At 39.8% G+C, this 15,338-nt stretch overlaps 1 protein-coding gene across 8 annotated transcripts in view; it reads left to right on the top strand.

Moving 5' to 3' along the window:
* Positions 1-15,338, top strand: part of TIAM2 (TIAM Rac1 associated GEF 2) — a 228,189-nt gene that overhangs the window by 175,245 nt on the left and 37,606 nt on the right. For all 8 annotated transcript variants that reach the window (XM_063097597.1, XM_063097595.1, XM_063097599.1 and 5 more), the window contains one exon: positions 9,934-10,037. In XM_063097597.1, the coding sequence (XP_062953667.1) occupies positions 9,934-10,037 (104 nt within the window). The remainder of the gene's footprint in view (positions 1-9,933; positions 10,038-15,338) is intronic.

A 15,338-nucleotide genomic window follows, 5' to 3' on the forward strand; every position in this document is an offset into this window, starting at 1 on the left:
CCAAAACCACAACTAAAAAGGAACAATAACTTCCATATCACCAGTGTAGGTCAATACTGATAGTGAGATATGTTTTAAGTTTAATTTGGTGGTAGTAACTTTTGTAAAAGACTGTAGGAACTGAGTAAGGGTGTCTGGATTTTATATAGTTCTTGGCCTTATTTTGTGTGACCTTGAGCAGGTTACTCTAACTGCTACTTTGACTCTTAAAATGAGGGATCAGACAAAACAGTTTAAAATTTTTTCTTTCTCACTCTAAAATTTAATATGATTAAAGCAACAGTTTAATGACTATAGGAAAGTGCATTTATTATAAAAGTTTATGAAGTCAAAAAGCAGAGTAATGGATCAAGCATTCCATTTTGGTTTTGGAGCAGATCTCATTACCTCTTTAAATAGAGTCAAGTCTTGACTGCTGTAGAGAAGGTGTTTTTTAAGGCTTAGTAATAGTAGCAGGCTGTCTCAATATAAAGATCACAAAGAACCTTAAAAGCACTAATTATCCCTTATATCACGCTGATGGAACAGAGATGTGTTATTATCATTTTACTTTTACAGCTGGGTAAATCAAGGCACAGACACATATTACATCACTAGTAACTTGGACAAGGTCATGATTAATAGCAGATAGAGGTAGAGCTGTGTCGTCTTATTTTTCCTTCCACGTAGGATAAAATGTCTGAATTTTAACCACCTTTTTCCCTTTTAAATTTTCTCTGTTACTTACTATACATAGAGTAAAACCCAGTAATAATTTGACCTGCAGTTAAAAAAATTTAGATGTAACTGAATTGATGATGGCCTTTGTCTTACCTGGGTGCTTAGGGTGGCAATTAGAAACTGCCTTGTGATCATTTAGGGCTTTCTCAGTTGTTTACAGTAATAGTTTCACTACCTTTATCCTTGTGCCTTTTTTGATGGTTCATACTGATTTTCATTAACCTAGCAGGAGTGTGACCATATATATCCTATGATTTGGTTATTTGCAACCCACTTATGGTGGAGTTTTACTGTAACTCTAATTTCTCCCCTATAAAATCTGCAATGACATTCTTACTTTCTTTTTAAAAAATTTACTATAATTCACATACCATACAATTCACCTCTTAAAGTGTACAATTCAGTGGTTTTTAGTATATTCACAAAGTTGTACAACCATCACCACTATCTCATTCCACAATATTTTCATCACCTCAAAAAGCATCCCCCACGCTCATCAGAAGTCACTTATTTCCCTTCTCTCAGCTCCTGGTAACTGCTAATCTACTTTATGTTTCTATGGATTTGCCCATTCTGGACATTTCATATAAATGGAATTATACAATATAGAGCCTATCATGTCTGGCTTCTTTCACTCAGCATAACTCTTTCAAGGTTCATCCATGTTGTAGCATAAACCAGTACTTCATTCCTCTTTATGACTGAATAATAATCCATGTTACCTTCTTTTAATCCAGTAGCACAATAGTACTTGCTGTAAAGAGGGTTACTCAAGGTTCCTTTTTCCTATAGAAACATTCCCAAACAGAATCTTGTGCGTACTTTTTTGGGGGTTTCTTCTTGGGGTCTTTAGATAGAACTCCAACTAAGTAGTTCGTAAGGATTTTGAACTAAAATTCTATTATATTAAAATTCTCTAAGTGTCTGTTACATACCCCTGAATATAATTAAGTATAGCACTTGGGTGGTCCTCTCAGCTCTGGTGGGTATCAGTTTCTGGTAGTACCAAAACCTCGGTTGAAGATCTATTTTATCATTGACTTTGTAGTTTTCATTGGGGACCTTGATAAATGGTAGGCCCTTTCCCTTCGTTCTCTGGGCTAAACACACTGCCTTGGTCTCAGCTATATGCTCCTGAGAATGTGGATGTGGGTATATCTAAATTCTCTTCTTCCATTGTTCTAAGGAGGCCTTTATGTTGTGGTAAGTATGGAGGTGACCAGCAGCACATTCCTGCCCTGATAACATCTGCCATATTCCCATTCCTCTAAGTATTCTTTCAGACTCTAAGGATGTTTATCATAAGACAGTTGAATCAAATTATGGCAGCCTGCTATTAAGAAACATTTACTACCAGTGTTTTCTTCTCTTTGTTCATTACCACTGGTAGCTTGTTCTGTCAAGAACATCACCCATTGAAATGTGACCTCAGGTTAAGTGGACTTGGAAGATTTATGAAATTTACATTTTTTTCTGGCACGGTATTATGCTATGATATAATTTACTTCTCTGCAAGCTTAACAGTGACATTCAGACTGCTGCTTTGAATTTCCTTGACACAAGAATAATGATAAAAAATGAAGAGTCCCAGATATGGTCAGAAAAGCAGATTGATTTTTGTCTATATTAAAAGTACCTAATATTAAATGATGATCTCTTTGTTAATCTGTTTCACTGACTGATGATAGTAATATTTGCCTGGATGACAGATGTCAGTAATGGAAGGTGTCACAACTCACTGCATTTTAAGTAAAATCAAGAGTAAAATTTAGAGAAATCTGAGTTACTTAAATATATGCATTTCTACACAAAGTTTGCAAATTTAAATTTTAAAGTTCAGAGATTCTAAGCTTTTCTTTGCAAATGAACTCAATGTTCAATGTGCCCTTTGTACCATGATAATTGTGTCTTATAAGGATCAGTACAGAGCTTAATTATATGGGCAAAGCTTGGAAAACCAAAAAAAAAAAAAGAAACACCTTAATTTTGTATTTACAAAATGCTATTATTCCTCAACTGGCAGCTTTGCTTTACCAAAATCTTTATCTTTTCTTAAAATTGCATTTGTACTTAAAAAAAAAAAATGTGAGTATAAAATGAAGGAATTGAATGGGGTAACTTCTGAGTTTCTTTTCTGATCTAAAATTCTTTGATTCTCTATAAGCTGTTCATTTATTAAATTGCATAGTGGAAATTCTGAGAAATTGAAGAGAGAGATTGATTAAACTGAATAAATTAAGAGCGTAATTCACAGAAACTACATTTTCCTAATGTGAGTAGATAGGAGAATGTAAGTAGTAAATGTCAAAGATGCAGAGCTCTAATGTCACAGTGGATTATATAGTTGGAAACTTAATTAAATCATTTATTATTCACTTGTAACTTCTTTGATATTACTTCTTAGATATTTTTTTTTTTTTTTGTCTTCTTAGACAATTACACTTCTACAGGTTTGTAGGGATTAATGATTTAATCAGCTAAAATATTCTTGAGCCTGAGAGGAGAGTCCCAATTAAATATATTACATTGTTTATCTGAATGCTATATTTTTAATTGCTGTAGTGAGCATATTTTATCTGTCTTTGGGAAGTGGGGGGATATAACATTCACTGGGCCCCTGCTCTGGGCTGTGTACTTTTCTGTGCATTTTGCGTCTTCTGATGCACTTGACTTCCCTGAAGTAAAGTTGAGGTTCTGGCCGCAGGGAGAGAAGAAGCGGTTCTCATTGGAGGTGGCACTGCCCACCAGGCAACATTTTGGAAGTTTGTAGGTCTGTTTACAGTTATCATAATGATTTGGGAGACAGTGGCACTTGGTGGTTGGGGACATGGTTGCTGAATGCCTTGCAGGCTCAGATTAATCCCTCACACTGAAGATTATTCTACCAGATCTTCATGGAGATGAAAAAACTTGAGTGTAATGATCTGAGCCAAGAACCAGCTCTGTTATACAAACACACACAAATTATTTTTCCCCATGGCTGTAGGGTACTTTAAATTTTCTAGGAATGCAACAAACCAATAAATCAAGGGAAGAATGTCTTTTGTTTGTTCATAACTTTGTCAAGGGTTTTGCCTTTTTGGTAAGTCATGTCCCTGATGGCAATACCACCAAGCCAACCTGGCATTGGTCTGTGGTAAATCTTGAGACATGGTCTCTGTAACTCTCCACAGCACTAGCTTCCCATGTTTCTGGAGCAGTTGAGCCCATCAGTTACATACTGAAACACATTTTTTTTTTTTAATTACAAATTACTTTCCACTTATTTTTCTCCTTTCATTTCTATTAGGGCAGTGTATTACGTTTTATAATATTATAAGTGGAGGTAGATTATATTAAGTCTGATCTTTTCCCTGTAGTGAAAGTATGTATTACCAAAAAGGGGACTTTGGATTTGAGAGTACTGAGAATCAGTGTACTGTAATATATGTTTTAAAGCATGAAAAACATAGTTTAAAAATCATTTTTATTCTTGTGCCCCATCCTTTTAGTCTGTTTTAAATGAATCCTCAGTCCACAAGTTGAAGCAGAACTTCTTCCATTACTATAACTATTGCATTAGTTCTTTTGTGCTCTATGACAATACCACAGAATGGGTAATTTATAAATAAGAAATGTATTGGCTCTGAGTTCTGGAGGCTGAAATGTCCAATATCAAAGTGCCAGCAGGTTCGGCAATTCTGATTCTAAGATGGCACCTCGAACACTGCACCCTCACATGGTGGGATGTAAAAGGGCAAAGAGCAAAAGAAAGTGAGCTGCTCCTGAGAGCCCTTTTCATACTGCCATTAATCTACTAAACACCTCCTGTTGGGCCTCACCTCCCAATACTGTCACATTGGGGATTAAGTTTCTAACACATGACTTCTGAGGGACACATCAAATCATAGCAACTACCATCACTAATTTCTCAAAGGAAAAAAATCTTATTGCATGTAAGAGGAGGAAAAAAATATTCTGTCATTTTGTACTTGTTTTTGGCTACAGAAATTGATATCGTCATTTTGAGATTTTTCATTCAGTTTCTCTTATAATTGCTGTTTCTGAGAACTAGGGAGGTATTCTCAAACTTTTGGGTAGGGTGGATCTTAGATCACTTTTTCTGGGAACCGGTTGTCTGTCCTCAGGAGGTCTGGGCCTGGCTGCCGGAGAGTCAGAACAGCTCTTGCCCTCACTCCTTACAACCAGAAGCTGCCGGTGGTCTAGTGGCTGCTGGTAGCCACCTGGATGGGTGTCCACGGACTGGGAAAAACTTTGTTGTCCATTCTCTTGTTACCTGGTTGAGCAAGGAGGAGGGCAGCCAGCAAGAATGGGATTATGGGATGACATCAGTTAGCTGAACCAAACATTATAGTTGCCCACTGAGGAGAGGCAGGCTTCCTTAGGATTAAGCTGCAGGTGGGATGTCAGCAGGGACACCACCATGTGTGCCAAGTCCTCTCCCAGGTTCTCCAGTGCCACTCATTCCCAAAGAATTCCCTCTTGTGCTTATCAGAGTTAGCACCCGGATGTACGGGTGCTTCTTATGCGACAGGGGATATAAATGGCAGAACCCACACTCTTGCATATTAACTATGTTAGATTGGATTTGGAAGCAATGTAACTGTAAACTTTGAATTCAGATTACGAGCTGTGTGGGTGAGGCAGCCTTAACTTTAGCATTTCCTGCTGTTTCTGTTTTTAAGTTGGTACCCAGGATGGTACTTTAACACAGGTTTTGCCCTGTAATTGTAAAGGATTTGGGGTTGCCAGCGACTTGGCTGACAGTGGTGCTAATGGAGTGTGTACTGATGCACAATTCAGGAAGAAACTGAATTACTAGGTTTCTCATACCTAAAGCCTCATGTTTCCCCCAGTTGTCTGTTAGGAACTGCAGAGCATGTAGAAGAGTGGGGAAGCAGTCATTTTCCATGATAGCCTGCTGGCATGTTGTCCATTTCCAAAAAGTATTTGTTGGTTAAAGGAGAGAGATGGTGGAGCCTGGTCTCACTGTGGTACCTGGCATAGTGCCTCCTACCCCTGGTGCATGCATAGTGCCCAGCACCTACCTGGAGGAGGGAGTAAGTGGATTGAATAAGCAGGTACAAGTGGAGGAGCCGACACTATAGGGACGTTGCAGCTCTGTTCAGTCAACTGCTAAGTAGAAGCTCTTGTTGGCCACATTAAATGTTAGATTTTTCACATTGCTAGACCTTACCCCAAACTGTTAACATCCACAGGGAATAAGGTGAGAAAGACAAAAGGGTATGTTTACCAGATGCAAAAAGATCTCTCGACTTGAATTTACAAGTAGGTTATTTTTCATTATTTGCAATCCTGTTGGCCAAAGCCTGTTCTGGACTGTGGCTGAACATCTGTACTGTATGGCGCTGAGCACGGGGTGAGTGGGACTCGATGCTTACTGTTATCTAATAGAGATAAAGAGCCCCTAAAACAAGTCACAGTGTGTACATCCTGATGAAGAGGCTTTCCCAGGTGGGAAGCTGGTTTTTCAGTTGGGAGGGGGAGGATATATTTACTCACTTTAGCAGCTGGTGCCAGGTCGTGGGCAGAATGTAAGAGAGGCTATGTATAGGCATTTGGCACCTAGGACAGGATGCCTGTTTAAAACAGCTTTGTAAATAAGCATTCAGATTTTACCAGCCTACACTCTTTTTTTAGCCAGTCTTCTATTCTTCCAGAATATACTTTTTTCTCATATCTCCTCTAGAAAGAATGCTAAGGGCACAGTCCTTTTACCGGGGATACAGGTCCTGGTGAAACTTGAGTCACCTGGAGCTGGGGTTGGCAGCCATGGACACTGTCAAGCCCGGCTTCCCCTGTGCTTTGTCCATCTCCAGGACAGCGCTAGGGCATGGCTATTCACTGTGGGGACTCTGTATGTTGTGATATCATTCTGCCTGTGTGAGATTTGGGTGAGGGAACAGCTCTAAGATTTCTTATCTTGTTGGATCTCTAGAACTTGCCAGGACTGCTTTCTTTTGAATCCCTGGGGCCAGCCTCACTGAGAGTTGGTTCCGGTGGGCCATCTTCTCCAAGCTCATGCCTCAGGAAGGAGCCAAGCAGCCCACAAGGGCTCCTGGAAGTTAAGAGGCACGAAGGTGATGGGAAGCCCCAATGATCCATAGCTAGGCCTTTTGTCCTGCATGCACAGGGTTCTTATAGGAGGGGATTGAATGTTCTGTTACCAGCTAAACATCGCACCTCTTCTCCCTTCCTGAAGCATATCTGCCTTCCTCAGTAAGTGAATGAGTACCTCTTTGCCTCTATTGTAAGAGGCAAACAGTGGTTTGGGGAGTTTTCAGCGTTTAAGCTTCAAAGTTTTGTGAATATATTGAATGGATGACTCAGAATTTGCTCGGCATCTGCCTTTGACATCAGCCATGTTGTTTTCACTGGCATCCATTCAGCACCTGAGGCTCCTGAGCTCTCTATGCCCTGGCCATCTCTGAGTGCTTCATGGGACTTAAGGTCTTGTTCTTTGTATGCCCAGTACGTGGTACATACCTGGGGCTGTAGAAATCTTCATTGTGGATGAATGCATACGTGGATCGTGTGTCACATTTCCTGTACTTGATATAAGTCTTTGGAAGTACCAAAGCTCGTTATTTACAAGGTAAAAGCAGCAATAATGCAAATTTGATTCTGTTACCTAGGTAATGTACTTTTACATTGTGTGGCTTCTGTGGCATTACTCTCTTGATTTTCTTATACTTCTCTGACTTTTACTTCTCTGTAAAAAATAGAGGTACATCCTTTGTGGGCCCCTCTGCTCCTGCACCCGTTAAGCACTGGAGTTTCCAGGGTTCTCTCCTTGGTTCTCTTTCATCTCACTCTGCTCATTCTTTGTGGTGGGTCCCATCCATCCCCTTGACTTCACTGCTGAGTATAATCCGATGCCTTCCAAATCCATATCTCTGTGAAGACCTTTCTGGGCTTTGGACCCTGGACTACCTGACCACTGACCATCTCCCACTGGGTGGCCCACACATACTCGTGTCTCCAACTCAGCATCGCCAAAGCTAAGCTTGTTATTCCCACTCCTGGCCCTTCCAGTGTTCCCCATCTACCTAGTAACCTAAGACATAAAAACCAGGAATCTCCCTTGATCTCTCTCTTTTCTGTATCTTCTAGGTGACAGAGAGGGGACCCATGGAGTCTACCTCCTCAAACCCTCTGCCATCACCTACTCTTGCTATTACTGTATGCTGGGTTGGCCTGGGTCCTTGCACCTCATACCTGCAGTGTTGCTGAGACCTTCTGACCTGTTTTTCTGCCAAGGTCTTGCCCTCCATCCCTTCCTTCATCCTAGGGCACACTTTTTTTCCCCTGTCCCACTCTCTGCTGCAGCCACACTCAGGAGTTCCCAGCTCGTGCTTGGCTTTTCATACCATCTACTTTTACTCAGGCTGCTTCCCCTTCATGGAATCCCCTTTCCCACCTGCCCACCCTGCCTTGTCATCTTCAGTTTTAAAGACAAGTTCCCCTCAGATTTAAAGACTTCACTCAAGTGTCTCCTTTTCTAGGAAGTCTGTTACGGCCCCAGGGAGAATTAACTTCCTTCCAAGGTGTGCCCACTCAGCTCTGTAGAGACTTGGCTCATATCATCTGTGTGACACTTTGTTGTTCTCATCCCTCTGACTCCTCATCTCTCACCAGTTGCCTCTCCCCAGATTGGAAGCAGAACTTGAGAGTCTTACTCTTCTCTTTATCCCCAGCACCCAGCACAGTGCCTGGAAGATAGCTAGTGCTCAAAAAGTACGTGCTGGATGGATGAATGAAGAGATGCATTTATGCTGGATGCAGTAAGAATGAGGGCTGGTTTTCCTTTGTGAATGATTTAGGTTGGTCTCCCTTAAATAAAGGTGCACACATTAGAGTCAGGAGGCAGAAATGGAGAAACAGTGGTGAATCACTCTTGGTTTAGGGTCTCATCCTACTTCCCATGCGGTCAGCTTACTGCTAAGTGGACTGCTTCTGTGGTGGGGCATTAGGGGCATGGGAGAGGCATGCCCGAGTATCCTCACCTGTCATTGCTACCTGAAATTTCTCTAGTGACAGACCATGCTTTTGTGGTCAGAACTGCCTTATGTAGGCTAACTTAACTTGAAGCGCGACTTATATTATCTAGGCCCTTTCTTGGTGGAATTAGGTGTTGGAAGAGACAAAGGGAAGAAGAAATTGGAGCTGCAGAATTCTGTAGACCATTAAGATGTTTTCTGGAGGCTTTTGCCTATCTTGGAAGTAAGTGCCTGTGTTGTGATTGGTAATATCAGCATTGATCATGTGCTAGCATTCCTATCCATCAGTGTGTCAACCTCCTAGGGCTCCCATAGCTTCTAAAGGTCTTCCAGAGACCAGTGTTCTTGCCCATCATGCTGGACCGTTTCTTTGTCAGTGCATCTGCCCATGCCAGGATCAACTCAGGCAGGTTGACTTCTTGTAGTTGACTGGGATCAGAAACCATCTCATTTCACCTGGTTGAAGGGATCATCTATCAAATATAAGAATAAGAATGAAACCCTGTATTTTGATGGAGGCTGGTCTTTCCATTGAATTTGTTAACTTAAGAGCCAGTGGACAGAATTGCTGAGGATGGGATGTGTGTATAATTGTAGGCTGGAAAACTGCGTACTCTACTTACTGTTAATATTATTTCCCAACCTTTACTCTGGATGTTAACAAAGGTTTGCTGTTCTTCTTGAAACTTTCAATTTAGGATGAAGTCGTGGTTGATGCCAGAAAAAGAAGAATTGTGCTTGCAAGTGTGCAAGCTGTGGATTGTAATAAGGGTCTATGATTTCACATCATTGGTTTTCCAAGATATCCCTGGTAATTTTGCCCTTACTTAGGCAAAAATAGAGAAATACCAACAAAGGTCACTGCTGTTTAATTCTTGGTCCAAATAAATTACTTAAGATGTTCTCACAGCAATGGGAAGAATGACAAGGCATTAAGTCATTATTTTGATTGGTCTCCTTTAACCAAAATAGGAAGAAGACACTGCTTCTACAATTAGCAAAAGCCCAGACCTGTTTCAGAAGTCCAGCTATGTGCATATTGTAATTTTAGTGTCAAAGGACTGCTGTATACTGCCTTCTAGGGTTTTAGCTTTCTCCTTTCTTCTCTTTCTCTGTCTGAGCCTTGAAACCAGTCATTACTACTGTCTGCATATAGCCAAATTCATAAACGTTTTTGTCATTTTTCATGCAGATTTCAGCAACGTCCCTGACATCACAACTGGTCTGAAAAGGAGTCAGACTGTTGGCACTCTGGACCAGGTTTTCCACAGGGAGAAAATGGAGCAGACATTCAGGGTAAGATGCTGTCCCAAATCTCAAACCAAAAACCAGGCAGGTGAGTGTTGATGCCCACCTTTACCTGAGGTGGAAAAAAAAAGAAGATGGAGTCAGCCTATCCTTAGGTCCGGAAATTGGTACAAATATATTTTTTCCTTAAAGAAAACAGTTTTCTTTTTTCCTTTCTTTATTTGTAATACTAACAGGAATAATTTACTTCAGCTAGAACTCCCCTGTGAGTTCTGGCATGCCATCAAAGAGCAAAGCAAATTGCCATTAGGATGGTTTTGTTTAGCTATTTTCACAAGGAAAAGCTAAGCTCAGGTGTTCTGAAAGTCATCTTAAATTACCGTTCTGTTCCTTACCTACATTTTTTTTTTTTTGGCCAAAGATAAATTATTTTTGGAATTTTGTCATTGTGTTGTGGTAAAATATATACAGCATAAAATTTACCATTTTACCATTTTCACATGTACACTTCAGTGGCATTAAATACATTCACAGTGTTGTTCAACCATCACCACCACCCATCTTCAGAACTTTGTCATCTTTCCCAAACAGCAGCTCTGAACCATTGAACAATAACTCTTCTTTTCCCCTTCTCCCAACTCCCTGGTAGCCTCTACTGTACTTATCTGTCTCATTTGCCAATTCTCGGTACCTCGTATGTGAGTGGAATCAGAAAATATTTGTCGTTTTGTTTCTGGTTTATTTCCCTTAGCATAATGTCTTCTAGGTTCATCCATGTTGTAGCATGTGTAAGACTTTCATTCTTTTTAATGGCTGAATAATATTCCATTGTATGTATATACCACATTTTGTTTATCTATTCATCTGTTGATAGACACTTGGGTGTTCCCACCATTTGGCTATTATGAATAATGCTGTCATGAACATTAGCATACAAGTATCTGTTTGAATCCTTGTTTCTAGTTCTTTGGTGTACACACCTAGGAGTGGAATTGCTAGGTCATATGGTAATTCTATGTTTAGCTTTTTGAGGAACAGCCCAACTGTTTTCCATAGTGATGTACCATTTTACATTCCTACCAGCAACGTGTGAGGGTTCTAATTTCTCCACATCCTCTGCAGCACTTGTTATATTCCATTCCTTTCCTACATTTTTAACTGTTTGTAGTCAGCCATCTTTTCATTAATGATCTGATTGACATCAATTTTAATCATTTTAATATGCTGATTTTAATACTGATTTTGAAATTATAACTATTTTATATTTGTTGCTTTTGTCTTAAATACAAAATAAGGATGGAGGAAATATAAGCAATGATAGGTATTTAAATAAAAACTATAGTGGGAAGATGCCCTAGTTGGGTTTAGACTAACCCTACCAGGAGACAGTGTCTTGCTGAGTGGTCATGTGGCACATTCAAGGATCAGGAATTGGTGATCAGCAACATGACATCCACTGTGAGGGGGGTGGGCTTAGACCCTGTCAGCTTCAGAGCAGATCCCAGTGGAAGCCCTGTACTCAGTCTCTCCTTTCTTCTTTCCTTTATTACTCTCAGAACTCCTCCCCCATTCCCTACTCATCTCCTCCAAAACCTCTCCTCCCTTTCCTCCAGTTTTCTTAGACAAAGCTAGTACTCAACTGCCTTCACTGGTCTGGTTTTGTTCCCAGGATGCAATTTCTTTTACTCAACTGAGATCCATCAGCATTTTTAGTCTTACTACTTTGTTCTATCTGGTGGGTTACTTACTTTTGGGGACCCAATATCATAGCTAATAGTCTGTTTGTTTGTTTTTTAATACAAAACAGTGGGTCCTACAGCATCAAATACATGTATTTTGATTGCTTTGCCTTAAATTTTTTAAAAAAATCCAATGCTCCTGAAACACTCATGAGGCGAGACTATCTGTTTAAGGTCATTATGCCTGACTGAAGGGCACTGGCGCAGCACGGTAGCTTGGGGGGAACCACTTAACGCCATTAGGAACAGTGATTTCCTGCTTGAGTTACACAACGTTAAAGTTCTTAAGAAGGCAATTAAATTTTTTCCCAAAATTTATTAAGATTCAGTAAAATAGGCATGCAAAAAAGTTAGTATGTTAAGGCCATTTCCAACTCTATTATTTAACAGTGCTTATTATAACTAAATGAAGCATATACAAGGTGAACATTGAAGCATCAGTTTGAAAGCTAGAAGAGGAGTGAAAGCTGCTGTTCAGGTTGAAATTGGGGCAATCTGAGCTTTAATTTTCAAGAATGGTGGAAGGAGAAAGAAAATATATACATAAATACATACATACATAAATACCAGTGGACACAAAAGAAAAAACCTATTGAAAGAACATGAGCATGTTAAGCATTTGCTGCCAAATTCCTCTCAAATCTAAAGGAATCACCTTCATCTTTTTGTAGATATGAAGATATCTACACTAATAATAATAATAATGAATTTCAGTACATTAAAAAAAAAAATCCTAGGAAATGCCTGGCAGTTATTCAGTTCACATGTTCTTGTTTCTTGGGAAAGAAGATTTGGTGACTACTGAAAGTAATAATTGTGATGGGATCCGAACCATTGACCTTGGTGTTATCAGCACCATGATGTACCAAGTGAGATTAATGGGTCAGCCCCTCTCTTCTGTTCTTAAAATGGTGATTTGGGAATTTTATGATTCGTGCCCAGCGTGTGCTGGGAATGGCTCTTTCAGGAGCCCCTGTGCACACCATCCCCATGATGCCCACAGAAGGTGGTCATTCTTCAGGAATAACACCTGCTTCTGCTTGCCAGGCCTCCTGCTCTGACCCAACTAGTCGTCTCAAGGGTCATTAACTTCTTTTCTGACTGGATCCTGGTTAAACCTGGGCTGTTTGGGATATTTTACTTACAAATATTCTAGACTTTAGAATAAGGAATAATTTCCCTTGAAAATCAAATGAAGCCTGGCTTGATGAAGCACAGCTGTAACCACGGCTTTTGACAGCCCCACAATTTCCGCAAATGGTTCATAATTGATTGCCTTCTTTCTATTTAAGGGTGCCTATTACTGTCACTGCTCTTTGTGTGACCCTGTCAGCCTCTCCTGTGTGGGGCATTTTTTTCCCTCAGTATTGTTAGCAATTAGCATGTGCTATGGTAATAGTTTGGAATATGAACAGAATATACAATTTCCCATTGGGTGAGGGGGTTGAAAGAGTTTTTGGTTTGTTCTGGGAACTTGAGGTGTGTTAAGCAGAAATGTTGCATGCATTCTTTTTCTGCTCTTTGAGCTGGCACTGAAGATGTGGCACTTTGTGGTGCTGCCGTCTCCACGTCTGTTGTAACCTGGTGCCTTTCCAGAGCAGGCAGGCTCACAGCATGGGATGGAAGCATAGAGGAAGGGGGTGAGCCTCCCCCAGTCACCGGTGCTGCTTTGGAGGAAGAGGTTGGTGGCGCTAGGGCGTCCCTTGTGAGTCTGACTTGGAAGAACAGTTTGGGATTTTTTCATTGCCTGGGGATGAGTGAAAGAGAACGCATGTCTTACTCATTTCCCAACAGCCGACAGTAGATGTAATCCTTTCTCCCAGAGAGAGCAGGTTTCTTTGAACTTTTCCTTTTAATATACAGCATGTAAGTAAATGAGGGCATTGGTTTTCATGGATGTGGATTCTGATTCAAATGTTGGCATGCTTGCATGGTTTTCTTTTCACGATTGAAAGTTAATTTTACTCTAAAAATGTATAAAGACTGTTATGCAGATGAGAAGATATGTCTTTCTTTCCAGAAGGGATTCTGATGATAATCTTTAAGCAATTCTGACAGTAATTTTTAAGCACTCTTTGTAGCTAATGATAAGAGAATTTCTTTTGGATACTAGTCATTCTGTGGCATTGACAACTTTGCCTTTCTCATTCCAAGGTCTTTAAATCGATCTCCGAAATAGTTTTGTCTGTCTGAAACATAAAGATAGCAGAAAGATGTAGGGAAATATTTACTTTGTAAAGTACGTTTGGAAAGAGAGGGCAGAATAATTTGAATGTAACAAATTATTTTACACTTGTAAAATTTCCTTGGTGCATAGCTCATACTTGTATTGGGCTTACTACTGTAAAAGAAAATCCACAAAAGTGAAACCTATTTTCTACAAGGTAAGCAGAGCTTTTAATTTAGATATTCCTGATTAAATGATTTTTCAGCTTTTTGGAAGAATTTTATGTAATCACCTAGTGTAGCTTTAGCAGTGATTATTTTCGCAGTTTGTAGGCGTTGTGTTGATAGAACACAGAGCATTGAGAATCTGGAGATATACAGCATGACAACCGTGTGTTGTGCTCTTTGCAATTTAATTATGCTTAAAATATATTTTGTCCTGTTTATTTTTTTAAGGTAGAAAAAAGGCATGTGCACTGATGGTTAGGTTTTTAGAGCACAGCAGAAAACATAACTTGCATTTAATTCTTGCTCACCCCTTTAGCTTAACCTTTTAAAATTTTTCACGTGAATTGCTATTAAGAGCTTGCACATCTAAGAAGCTAAAGGAAAAGGAAAATATTATTGAACTATATGATTTTCCAGCATTCCCAAAGTATACATCTTTCTTTGAGTTTCATGCATTATTTCAAGATCTTTTTGGTTGTGTTTTTTTTAAAAAGCCAAACCAAAATGTCATTTATTTATTTATGAACAGTGGTCTTTCTACATGCCTGCTATTCAATAGATTAATATAATAATGATCCTTTTCTTGCTGATGGTGCTATATGGGAAGGAACTGTTGACCTGATGGTTGGAAACCTGAATTTGTATCCTGGTCCACCAGGCTTTATGACTGTGTGACCTAGGGCAAGTTACATAACCTTTTTAAGCCTGTGTGTCTTCATCTGTAGATAAAAATAACAGTACTAGCAAAATGTACAACTAAAAGCACATACATGAAAGATTATTAGGCCATGAGTTCCTCTTCCTGACGTGGCTCACATGCATACATGTTTTTGAATGCTTTCTCACTGCACCTAATGGCCTCTTGATCCGGGGGCATTCAATGTCACATAGGGTGCTTGCACATTGTGCACAATTTCCTAGTGACGTGTTACTGAAGTGAAGACATGCACATGACTTAGACATCTTAGCTGTCATCTACCCAGTCTTCTTGAAATTAGTGTCAGTGGTCAAATTCTCTTGAACTGCCTCATGAGATGAAAAAGAACGAGAAGCCAAGGGCCTTAGGGATCCTCTTGGCTCTTTGTTGTCCTCATGCAGACAAAGCCTGCACACCTTTTAGCTTATTTTTCTTAATGTATGGTATCCTAAATTAATGAGCTTTTCCGAAGGGTTGCTTAAAATGACTAAACAAAAGTAGTATATGTTAGATCTGCCT

Source organism: Cynocephalus volans, chromosome 5, assembly GCF_027409185.1.
Source record: "Cynocephalus volans isolate mCynVol1 chromosome 5, mCynVol1.pri, whole genome shotgun sequence".
NCBI classification, from domain to species: domain Eukaryota; kingdom Metazoa; phylum Chordata; class Mammalia; order Dermoptera; family Cynocephalidae; genus Cynocephalus; species Cynocephalus volans.